General features: G+C 40.5%; 1 protein-coding gene across 17 annotated transcripts in view; it reads left to right on the top strand.

Annotated features, from left to right (window-relative positions):
- Window positions 1-11,701, top strand: part of Lcor (ligand dependent nuclear receptor corepressor) — an 80,268-nt gene extending 68,567 nt beyond the window's left edge. For 16 of the 17 annotated variants that reach the window (XM_048338568.1, XM_048338557.1, XM_048338562.1 and 13 more), the window contains one exon: window positions 6,711-11,701. In XM_048338568.1, coding sequence (XP_048194525.1) covers window positions 6,711-10,983 — 4,273 coding nt within the window. In that variant the 3' untranslated portion in view covers window positions 10,984-11,701. Of the gene's footprint in view, window positions 1-4,285; window positions 4,868-6,710 lie in introns of those variants that run through there. The other variant, XM_048338573.1, reaches the window with a different exon arrangement.
- The last annotated feature ends 1,122 nt before the right edge of the window (window positions 11,702-12,823 follow it).

Here is a 12,823-nt window from a genome sequence, read left to right as displayed (position 1 = left end):
ACTGGAACTTTTTTCTCTGGTTCTGCTATTTAGTGATTAGTGAGCCTTTATGTCTTAAAAGATGTGGGAATTAGGAAAATGTAAAAACAATTGGATTGGTATAGGAATAAATAAATGGAAACTGTTTTAAGACCTGTTTTGAATTTTAGAGGTGTTTTTTTCCCCCTATGAATTCTTCCAAACATGCTGTGAATTTCTCCTTCCAAACATTGGCATAGGTTGTATGACATAGCTAAAAGCAGTGAAAACATAATAGGTAATTGTTATAATCAGTGTCCACTTTGTTTTCACAAGGTAGGCACTGTGACACAGAATTTTATCCATCAAATTGGACTGGCAGGTTGTTGAACTTTTCATTGTTTGTGGGAAAGTTGATAATATGTAAGTAGATAGGCTTGTTTTGTCTTAAAGGTTAATGGAAAAGAAATATTTTCAAAACTTAATTTGGGGTAGAAAAAGGTTTGAATATTCAGTTTAAACAATTATTTGAGTTCATCTAGAATTTAGAAAGTAGGCAAGTGTAAAAACTGTAAGTCCTGGAGGGGATATGGAGGGGGGTGCTGGGGTCTCAGTGGTCTATTATTTTCCTAAGATGTGAGAGAGCTTTCTGAGTTTGAAGGTTGATAGCATCATATTCTTTATTGACCAATACTTCTAGAATATTAGGCATACTCTTTCAACTTTATATACTAGAAAAGTCATTTGTCCTTTTAATTTGTAAAGTGAGTGTTTTAGACTTGCTGTTAGGCCTCATTTCAATTCTGAATGTTAGAGGTGTGTATGTTTGTTCTGGGGCTTAAATTCAGGGCCTGGGCACTCCCTGAGCTTTTGTACTCTAGGCAGATGCTTTATTACTTGAGCCACAACTCTGCTTTCTGCTTTTTGATGGTTAATTGGAGATAGGAGTCTCATGGACTTTCTTGCCTCACCTGGCTTTGAACCACAGTCCTGAGATCTCAGCCACCAGAGTGTACAAAGCATGAGCCACTGGTGCTGGGCTTAAATGTAATTCTTTTTATTATCTTTAAGTAGTTGTACAAAGGAGTTACCATTCACCAAATTAGTTTATAAGTACAATGCATCTTGATCAATGTCGCCCTTTTCATAATTCTTTCCCCTCCCACGCCTTCAATTTTAATTTCATAGGATAAGCATTGAAGATTAGGACTACATTCTCTTCCCTGCCCATTTCTCTCCATTCATATATTCCCTTCTCCTCGACCTTCTCACACCTTTTAAGTGCCACTTTTCTGGTATTTATTTTGTTGGACTCTGAGTTTGTTTTTCTACACAATTTGATTTTTCCCCTGCAAATACCATGCATCAGTTAATACATTTGTGTATGCTTGCATACATTTGTTTACTTGTACATTTATAAATGAATTCTAGCACTTCCTAATGTTGAGCACAAATCCTGTCAGTGGATTCACCCCACCTTTCAGCAGCCTGTCATTTCAAACATTTCAGATAATGTAACTGACTTGAAAGGGGACTAAGGATGGATTTTATGTTTTCATTTTTAAAAATCAAGCCAAATTAGCCACTTTGTACTCCATCTCAAGGTTCTTCTCTCCCCTTTTGTGTTCTGAAAATATCTTCCCTGCCCCCTGAGTTAGAACTCAAGTTGAAGAGGTAGGCTGCTCTGCCCTCTTGAGTCACATCTCCAGTTTTCTTTTTGCTTGTTACTGGGGAAGGAAGTCTTCAAACCACATTCCTCCAAAGTTGCTTAGTTACAGGTGTGAGCCACCAGTGCTGGATGGAGCTGCCTTTACTACTAGGATTAATTTCCTGTGTAGACATCCTTCATTATGACTGTTGGTTTTATTCAGTCAAGAAGGATATATTTTGGTCATTATCAAGAATCTTATCAGCGGGGCTGGGGATGTGGCCTAGTGGCAAGAGCGCTTGCCTCGTATACATGAGGCCCTGGGTTCGATTCCCCACCACATATATGGAAAACGGCCAGAAGTGGTGCTGTGGCTCAGGTGGCAGAGTGCTAGCCTTGAGCGGGAAGAAGCCAGGGACAGTGCTCAGGCCCTGAGTCCAAGCCCCAGGACTGGCCAACAAAAACAAAAAAAGAATCTTATCAGTAATAAAGAAGTAGGTATCAGGGACAGTACCTGAATATATGGCTCCCAACTTCTTAGTGCTTATGCTTGACATTTCATCCCTCAGAAACATAAATTCTCTATTTGATTTATCTTTTACTGTAAAATAACCAATGACCATCTACCATTTACATTAACCACAGGAATGTTTTTCTTCAAGAAATTAAGCACTGAGATATTGACTAAGTAGGTGAGTTCAGCTGAGTCTAACCCCTGATCTGATACCACATCATTGAGTAAACCATTAAAACCATTAAAGAGAGGGTTGTGAAACAAGATTTTAAATTGTGCCTTTTAAAGTTTTTATGGATATTATCTTATCCTCTTACCACACCCTTCAGGATTAAGCATGGCACAGAAAGTAGACAAAGTGATCAAGGTTATGCAGGCCATTTCTCACTAAGGAGATAACTGAAAATTCAGGTAGTTGCAAGTCAGCTTCCTGCACCCCCCCCCTTTTCTTTTATAGCTCTTCTTCCAATTTACCAATCCCTGTGATATTACTGGCTTTAGTGGTAATGTTCAAATATTTATGATTGATAAATAATTCACTGCACTATTACCAAGGGATCTCTTTGTTGAAACAAGTGATTTCAGCATCTAATGAATTTTTGTTCTTGGACAGATCTTATTTGGTCAGGTATGAGACATAATATGATGCTAACTCTAATTACCAAACTGAAACATAAATATATTCCCTTTGGTAGAGTTGAGACAATGGTCTTTAGGACAAACATGTCTGAATCCCTAGGAGTGCCTAAAAGTACAAGCGCTTCATTTAGGCTCTAAAATTATTAAGGCTACTTAGAATAATGAATTTAAAGCCAGGTGTTGGTGGTTCACGCCTGTCATCCTATCTACTTAGGAAGCTGAGATCTGAGGATCATGGTTCAAAGCCAGCCTGGTCAGGAAAGTCCATGACATTCTTATCTCCAATTAACTACCATAAAACCAAAGTGGTGGTGTGGCTCAAAGAGGTAGAGCGGTAGCCTTGAGCTGAAGAGCTCAGGGATAGCAGCAAGCCTAAAGTTAAAGCCCTACAACCACCAAAAAGAAAGAAGAGAAAAATGAATTTAACTAGCTTGCCATGGGCAGCTCATATCTCAAATCCTACACAGGAGGCTGAGATAGGAGGGTCATGGTTAGAAGCCAGATGGGGCAAGAAAGTCCATGAGACTGACCTCCAGTTAACCACCAGAAAGCTGGAAGTGGAACTGTGGCCTAAGTGGTAGAGCAATACCAGCCTTGAGCAAAAAAGCTAAGGGACAACATTACTAGCCTTGAGTTCAAGCCTCATTACCTTTTACCAAAACAAGGAAAGAAAAGTGAATAAAACAAAGGGTAAAGACTAGCTGTTTAAAATGCAAAACTGGCTAATACTTGTTCTTAAATATGAAAAAAATAGTAATAGAATTAAATACCCAAATGCTAAAGTTAATGTAAACTTGGGTCCTATTGGGAGAAAATAGAAAAAAATTGTAAGATCAGAAGAGGGGTAATTTAGAGACCTAGCCAAAAGTGGTTTTATTACTACAGTTGTAAAGTTCTTATAACATGGCCATTTAATAACACCTGGACAAAGGTTAGTATTAATGTTCAGGCTCCCAGTCCAAGGAAGCTACTAATGAGCTTTTGCCTGTGTGTCCAAATTGCCTACCAAATATCCCATATCAGAGCCTTAAAAACCTCAGTATGAAAAGAACAAAACCTACCAGACACATGTACCTCCTACAACCTGGGAACAAAGCCGGTAGCTCATCCATGATGCTCCTTTCTCCCCTTCTTTTTTTGCTGGGAGGAGGGATGACAGGAAAACCTGAAATATAGTTCTTATCTGCACACAGGAAATTTATACCTACTTAGTAAGGTAAGACAGTGACAGGACAGATTGAGTCAATAAAAGACATTAATGGGAATCCAAAAGACTTGTAAAGATGGATAACTATTTTACTTACTAGATTGGAAAGAACTATTTATCTCTTATTATCTCCAGCACCCCTCTCCTCCCAATCCTAGAGTTTGAACTCAGCTGGATGCTGTCCCTGAGCTTTTGTGCTCAAGGCTACCACTCTACTGTGGCTCAAGTGGTAGAGTGCTAGCCTTGAGCAAAAAGAAGCCAGGGACAGTGCTCAGGCCCTGAGTTCAAGCCCCAGGACTGGCAACAAAACAAAAAAAAAGGGAGGGGAAAAGTCTCCCTGAGTTAGGAAAAGAGAAACTAAAATTGTCTTGAGTACCTGTTCTTTTGTGCTTTATATATGTTGTGTAATCTCTCTCCAAATAACCTTGTGATACTGATATTCAGTCCTAGTTTACAGATGAGGATGCCAGGATTCATAGGGATGAAATAACTTGCCCAAGATGCTTGCTGTGAATAGTAAAGAGTCCTAAAAGTGGAATCTTAGTGTCTCATGTTCTACTACCTGTGTTCTTTCCACTGTGACCACACTGTCAGTGGAGAGCAGGAAGATAATGATGTAGGATGTCTGGAGTAGGCCTCCCTGTAAAGGTATCTTATCATTGGAAGGTAAAAGTCAAAGGTGGAAGAAGAGAATTGCCCAGAAGATATCAAACACATCCAGTCAATGTGCATTTTATTCAGTTTCTCTCCATCCCATGCCATGTTTTATACACAGCCAAATAATAATCTACTGAGGAATTATAATACAGAGTGGGATATTGACTACACCAGCTGTATGGGCACTATAAAACTCAGATATGTGAGAAACACAAAGCAGTTTGTGAAGTCCTTGGTAGTGTCAGTAGGCATTACTATATAGTGTCTATAGGCATTACCTATATCCTGTCTTGAATCTAAGCCTGCCACCCCCCACTATCTGAATTAAATTCTAAGAGTTTGTCCTAGATAACTTGAGAAAATACTTCATGGGATGGGAGTAGGGGTTCTTTAAAGTAAAATGACTTCTTTGGGTGTTGTAAAAGGTTTATTGAAGGTCTAGGGGATGTGATAAGTGGGGCTTGTGTGAAAACATAATACTACTACCTTGCATTGACAAAGCTTTATCATTTACTGTGCAATTTCATATTTATTGCCTCATTCAAAGGCTAGAAAGCAGAACTTGGCTCATCATTCTATTCAATATATCCAAAGTGTGAAAATACTTGTTTCTGTTCATCCATGCCCCAGGAAAGGGGGGAAAACCTGTTCATAAAACTGTTTGCAAAATTGGTCTTACAAAAAATTAAAACTATTCAGTTCTAAGTAGGTTTTTTTTTTTTTCCAGTCGTGGGGTTTGAACTCAGGACCTGGCCACTTTTTGCCCAAGCTCTTTTTGCTCAAGGCTAATGTTCTGCCACTTTGAGCTACAGCACCACCTCCAGTTTTCTGGTGGTTAATTGGAAATAGGAGATTCACAACCTTTCCTGCCCAGGCTGGCTTTGAACTGCGATGCTTCGAGCCTCCACAGTAGCTAGGATTGCAAACATGAGCCACTACTATCTAGCTCACAAAGTTTCTAATGATTTTATACAAAGAACAAAGTTTCATGATATGAAATTTTCTACCTGGAAAAAGTTTTATATTTTGCAACATTTTAGAATTTTGGATTAGGGTGTACAGCCTGTATATACTAAGTGGAGTTAATGTTGACAAACTGTATCTTTTGGAAAAAGGAAACCTTTTCAGTATTTCATTTTGTAAGATATGCATTATTTCTGATTATTTGAAAAGTGTGAAGAAGGGCCATATGTGAGGATGACACATGCCTCTAACCCCAGCCACTCAGAAGGTGGAGATCAGGAGAACATGGGAACCCTATCTGAACCACAACTACAGCAAATAAATAAATAAATAAATAAATAGGCTGGTAACTTGATGCACTTGCCTAGCAAGTGTGAGACTGAGTTCACACCCTAATACCACCAAAAACAGTTAATTAAAAAAAAGTATAAAGGGGGGCTAGATATGTAGCTGAATAGTAGAGCACTCATGTAACATATGAACAATCCTCAGTTTGATCCTTAACATCGAGCACGCGAACACACACACGAAAGGGAAAGGGAAAAAAAGAAAGTATATTGTCACTAAAAAAAGTTGGAGAAGGCTGGGATATAGTTCAGTGGCAAAGCGCTTGCCTAGCAAATATAACATCCTGGGTTTGATCCCCAGTACCAAAAAAGACCAAAAAACAAAAAGTAGAGTTAAAAATGTTGAGGATATAATATACTAGACTTGTATGTTAGTTGGGTAAAGATTGTTTATTGAATCAAAAGTAATCAGGCTCTGGTGACTCACACCTGTAATCTAGCTTACTCAGAATGCTGAAATCTGGAAAACTTATGGTTTGAGGCCAACCCAGGCAGAACAGTTCATCAGAGTTTTATCTCCAAAATAACCAACAAAAAGCAGGTCTGGAGGCAAGATTAAAGTGATAGAGTGCCATACTAGCAAACATGTGAGACCCTAAGTTCAAACCCCAATTAAGTTCCCCCCACCCCCCCAAAAAAACAGTAAAAGGTTTGGAAGCAGTTTTGTCCATAGCACCCACTCTCCTTACAATATGAATAGTACCTGGTGAGTTTTATGCTATAAAAGTGGTTCTTTGGAAAATGACCATACTAATTACTCTCTTTCTCTTTATCTAGTGAGAACTCAACAGAACCTGTAGCAGTAGATTCTAACAATCAGTCCAAGTCTCCACTGGAGAAGTTTATGGTCAAATTGTGCAGTCATCATCAGAAGCAATTCATTCGTGTTCTGAGTGACCTGTACACTGAATCTCAACCAGGCCCTGAGGACCTGCAGTCTTCAGATTCTGAAGTGATGGATACGTCTACTTGCAGTGCTGGCTGTGCCCAGCTAATCAGCAGACATAAGGAACAGGATTCTGTATGTCTTGATAGGAAGTCTCCTACTTCTGTAGATTTGTTTGTAGATTCATCTAGCTCTCCAAGTTCTCTTCACATGACCGAACAGATACTGAAGGAACCTCCTCCTGAGATAATCTCTGTAGATGAAAGAGAAAATGCCTTCGACATTGTCCAAAAAGATTGCTCTGAACTTCCAGCTACTCAATCTAATTCTGCAAGTTCAACAGATAATTCTGCTGTGGGATACCTCAGTGAATCTAATTCTTCTTTATTGAACTTCCACCATATCTCTAAAAGCTCGGAGGGACAAACCACTGGACAGGAACAAGACACAAATGTGAAAACATGTGAAGATGGTAAAGACCATATGCAGAGTTCACCTTTGGTAGAAAGTCTAATTGCAGTGAAAGGGACAGTTGAAAATAGTGATGAGGGCAACAGTTGTGTTGTTTCTCCAAGAAACTCATTGAAAGCTTTATCAGAAGAGACGTGGGACTCAGGGTTTATGGGCAACTCAGCTAGAAATGCTGACAAAGAGAATGCTTTACAGTGCAGCTCAAAAATGCCTTTGTGCCAGGATTTAGAGGTGAGTGAACAAGACACAAGGCCAAAGCAAGAGTACCATCGTCACTCATTAGGAAGAAATAAGGCAGGTTACTATTCACATCCCAGTGACAAGGTCCAGTTTGATCATTCTAAAGATGGCTGGTTAACATCTAACACCATGCCACCTGTGCACAAAGCTTCTAATGGACACTCAAGAACCAAGATATCAAATTCCATTAAGACTGCTCGGAAAAGTAAAAGGGCATCAGGGTTGAAGATAAATGATTATGATAACCAATGTGATGTTGTTTATATTAGTCAACCAATAACAGAATGCCACTTGGAGACTCAACGATCTATATTATCTTCTCGGAAAACAGCCAGAAAGAGTACTCGAGGGTACTTTTTCAATGGTGATTGTTGTGAACTGCCAACTGTTCGCACATTGGCCAGAAACTTATACTCCCAGGAAAAGGGTTGCTGCTCATCACCAACATCAGAAGTGATTGTGACCCCCAAGCCTTCTCTTACAATTCCAGACCCTAATCATATGGTAGAAGTCCAACCTCCTGGACAAGACAACCCTGAAAAGTCTGATAAGGAAATAATAAGGGAGGAGATAAGTGGAGAGCTTTCATCTGCAAAAGAATGTCAAGAGCCTGAGGTTTGCCCTAGGATGTGTGACCTAAATCCTAGAAGTTCCTCTAAGTTAGGGGACACATCAGCCTCCAGCCTGGTGTGTTCTCTCCCTGATGAGGTCATATCAGAAGGCAACACAGCACTGTCTACACTCACAGCAAACACAGTGTCTTCCCCTAATGGAGACCAACAACCAGTTGTCCTGCTAGATGAAGAGAAGATAAATGAATTCCAGGACTGCCACCTGATTCCCATCACTGAAAGCATTTCTAGGAGAGACGCTGAAGATAGCCTTGCAAAGTCTCAATCTTCTCCTGAAACAATCAGCAGAAAGGAAAGTCCTCTGTGCCCAGGTAACCAGTGTTCCCCTATGGATATGGATCCTCCCTTGAGGCTAGGACAGGCTGATGATAACCAAAGCCTCAGTACTGAGGTCCAGACTATAGACACTCAGGAGCTAGATACCCATTCATTCCTGCCAGAAAGCAACCCTTTCACTAATGGAAACCCTGATGAGATTGAGAGAAGTGAAGCAGCAAGTGGCACAGAACAACTGGAGGAGGACAGTGACAAGAAATACTCTTCAGAAAAAGATATGTGTGATCTAAACACTGACCCATCTGAAGATAATCTGGACAAGAAGAAAAGAGGCAAAAAGGTCCTTGAGGCCTCTGATAGGTACCTAAGAAGTCAGCTTTCAGAATCCTCCTCTTCTGATGAGTGCCTAGAGAAACAAAGTTCCCATTCTTCTTCTGCTTGTCCTGAACCCAAGATTTCTAAAAGTCCTGATGAAAAGCATTCTAAGAAAGAAGGGGACTCTGGTAGGACAACACCACAGAGCATTCCAGATGACATCACCCATATAGAAAACATGGAAAACCCAACTGTGAGTGAATGTCCCTCTGAGAAAGATGCTGAGCAAGAAGATGAGAAAGGTGGGATCGTCACGAGACAGACTTTTAAAAATATGCTAGGAAAAGAAATCAAGAAGGAAGAAGACATTTTCCCTAGCAGTGATCCCATAAACACAGTTGCCCAGCCACTCCCTAATGAGAGACTGGAAATATGTGTCCCATCTGAGATGAATGAGGAAGATACTCACATCCAGTCAGAAAGCAATCTTTGTAAGAGGAACCCAGAGCAACCAGAAGACAGGCCAGAACACAAGCCTGCACAGGATTTGGAGGCAGTTGAAAATGAGATAGAGAGTGAGAACACCCAGCACAGAGATGATACTAGTATTACTTCATCTAGCTCAGCTGGGATGTCAAATAGTCGAGGTGGTGACACTGCTGGGCCACAAAAATTGGGAACAAGGCCTAAAAGATTGATATCTTCAACCTACAATCTGAGACATGTTCATACTTCAGACTACTTGGATACTACAAAAGTGACTGCAGAAAAGGAACCTGTACAAGTAAATGCCATGCCAAAGGAAAGTGAAACTTCCAACAGTGCAGACCCCTCTGATGAGGATGATGAAGACACAGTGGTGGATGAACAGCCCAAATTTGTAGAGTGGTGTGCTGAGGAGGAGAACCAGGAGCTTATAGCTAACTTCAATGTCCAGTACATGAGAGTTCAGCGGGGATGGATCCAGTTAGAGAAAGAAGCACAGCCAACAGCAAGAACAAGGAAAAAGTTAGATAAGCTGAAAGATATTTGGAAAAGCAAGAAAAGGTCACGGAAATGTAAGGGTTCCTTGGAGGTTCAAAAGTTTTCTCCTGTTCAGATGCTATTTATGTCAAACTTTAAATTATCTAATGTTTGTAAATGGTTCATGGAAACAACTGAAACCCGATCTTTAGTCATCGTAAAGAAACTCAATACACGCCTTCCTGGAGACGTCCCCCCTGTCAAACACCCTCTTCAAAAGTACTCTCCTTCCAGCCTGTACCCTAGTTCACTGCAGGCTGAACGCTTGAAAAAACACTTAAAGAAATTTCCTGGCGCTACTCCTGCTAGGAATAATTGGAAAACACAGAAGATCTGGACTAAACTGAGAGAGAATTTTGACCAAGCAGAGCCCGAGGGCAGTGTTGATGTCAACCTCAGCCCTAATTCTGAAGCCAGGGTGGAAGAAGTCAAGGAAGGGAGAAATAGCCATCCCCCAACAAGCCTGCCCACTCCAGCCAGCACCCGGATCCTTAGAAAATATTCCAATATTCGAGGGAAGCTCAGAGCCCAGAAACGATTGAATAACATGAACAGTCCATTGGGCATGGTTTCAGAAACTAAGCCGAGTCGGAAGACTGTGTGTATCAATCCTTTGATGTCTCCAAAGCTCGCCCTCCAGGTGGGTGCAGATGGATTTCCTGTTAAGCACAAGAATGCTAAAGGGGTAAAGAGAAGGAAAGGGAAGCAGAGACCGGAAGTCTTGCTTAAAGCTGAAGGTCAGAACAAACGCAGGAGAACAGAAGTGGGTAGTACTCGGGACAGTAAGGACAGGGGCCTGGTGTCAAAAGCTAAGCGAACTTCTGCCAAGAGGCCAGCTGCAAAGAACAAAACCAGCCAGCTGCCCAAAAAGATGTCTTCGAAAGAGAATAAAGTAAAGACTCCGAGAAATACCCCTAGGAAGAGCTTCCTTTCTTCCAGGAAAGAGAAAGAGAATACAAACAAAAGACGTACCCAGCCCACTGGATCCTCAGAAGCACTGAAACCTTCAAAATCTGCCAGGCAAAGAGGGAATGGTGAATCCCCAACAAGGCCCCAGAAAGCCTCAAACAGGAAACCAAACAGTGGGAAGACCCGTGCTAGACCCTTGACAAAACGCCCAGAAAACAATGCAACCCAGAGAAAGCGAAAGCTCAAGGCAAAGCCAGACTTTTCCCATCGCAAACGGAGGCGGGTGGATGCAAAGTGATGAAAGAATGGCAGCCAAGAGAGGAACTGTGCTGTAGAAGTAACCTTTTATTTTGCATTAACGAAATCTGCTTTTATAAGCTTATCAAGCCTTTCAAATTACAGTTAATAGAAAACACCACACTGTTGGAGATGTCAGAAAATGCATCTCAGGTAGAAGAGGGAACTTGTAGAGTCCTCTTCTGAGGCTAAGGGAAGTTATATATTATATTCTGGTTGTTCCTTGGGTTTTAAACTTGGAACCAAGAAGTTTCATTTTTAAAAGTACAGTGCCTTATTTATCCTTTTTGTTTTAAAATTTACAAAAGCTAAAAAGCTGATCTATGTGATTAAAGGCTTGTATTTTATACTTGATGCACAAGCACTTGTACTGTAGCCGAGACGACCACCACCTGCATGAGAAAAGAGCTGTCAGCAGCAACCCTGCCATGTTGCCATGTCTGTCCTAGAACAGACTCCCCCTTTGCAAACTGCAGCAGAACTTCCCTCTGTCTTGTTTATTTTTTGAGTGTTTATTTGAAAGCTAAACCAAATTATGAGAATGCAGAGGATTTACCATTATTATAAAAGATTAATACTTATTACCCTCTAAAAATTATATTCATTATTGGTCACTCTTCTCACTTTGGACTTTTTTTAATCATTTGAGAACATTTTTTTCTAAATTCTATGCCTATAGGATAAAAGATGACACATACTGATTTTGGTTTATGACCTCCAAAAATTATTTGTATCCCCAACTATTTCTAATATATATCATCAATCTTCATTTTTGACCTTGAAACCTTGCTAGCTCTCTGACAAGGTTTTCATCCTATTTTGTTCCCCCCTACAAAAAATTGTCTTGATTTTAATTTTATATCTCCAGTTTGACAATTAGGATGAAAGTGACTTGCTTATTTCCTTTCTTACCCCACAGTGCTTCCCTATTCAGAGAAAGACAAACTTATTTACAGTAATAGGAAAGCAAGAGTGTGTGTGCACATGCACTTGGGCGCATTTGTACCTGTTTCCTGGACCCAGTTTTACAGTAGAATACTTTCTTCCTCCAAGTAGTATATCCAGGAGCTAAGTAATTAACACCAGCCATATGGTTTAAAAGTGGCTCAATGTCTCACACATGCCAACACCATTTTGGCATTAGACTTGGAGAGGTGGGAACAGCAGGGTTGTGTAAAGGTCAGAGAACCTGGCAGCTCAAAGAAGCTTCCTAGCATCTCAGTGGGCCACACCCATGCACATCACTTGAGTGTTCAGCTAGGAGGCTCTGATGCCTGGAGTGGATGTCCATTTAGATCTATTAGTGCCACTGTAGTGGTTAAATGTTGTGTTGTCATTCCTTCCCATATACATGGCTCAGAAGCAGAGCTGCATTATCGTAATTGCTGTTTGCCTTTCTTGGGTATAGCCTGAGGCAGGCCCATTGGCTTCACTTAGTGGTTATGACATTGATCCCTCATAACTCAGCATTTTCATTGGGCCACTCTGCAAACCACTTGGTTGTTAAACGCCTCAGTCAGCTTTGACATGTTCTGTCACCAAAATAGGTGTGTATGGACAGCATTTACCCTGTCCTTATTTAAATATTTTCTATTTAGGTTATTTCAGATCTCTTTAAGTATACCCAGTTAGACTTTTCATACAAATTATGGTAGAACAGGCCTTCTACCTATTCTGCTATTCTCTTTAAGGTTTATTGTATATAGTGGAAACTTCTGATATTTGGATAGGACTGGAGAAAAGCATTTGGTCCATGAGAAATTGGGAGTTGTGTTGAATTTCATCATAGTGAAATTATCTCTATTCAATTAAGGTCCTCTTCTCTCCTTTTCTCCTCTTCT

Source organism: Perognathus longimembris, chromosome 2, assembly GCF_023159225.1.
Source record: "Perognathus longimembris pacificus isolate PPM17 chromosome 2, ASM2315922v1, whole genome shotgun sequence".
NCBI lineage: Eukaryota > Metazoa > Chordata > Mammalia > Rodentia > Heteromyidae > Perognathus > Perognathus longimembris.
Note: the sequence above shows the minus strand (reverse complement) of the source record. Positions and strands in the feature narration are given on the sequence as shown.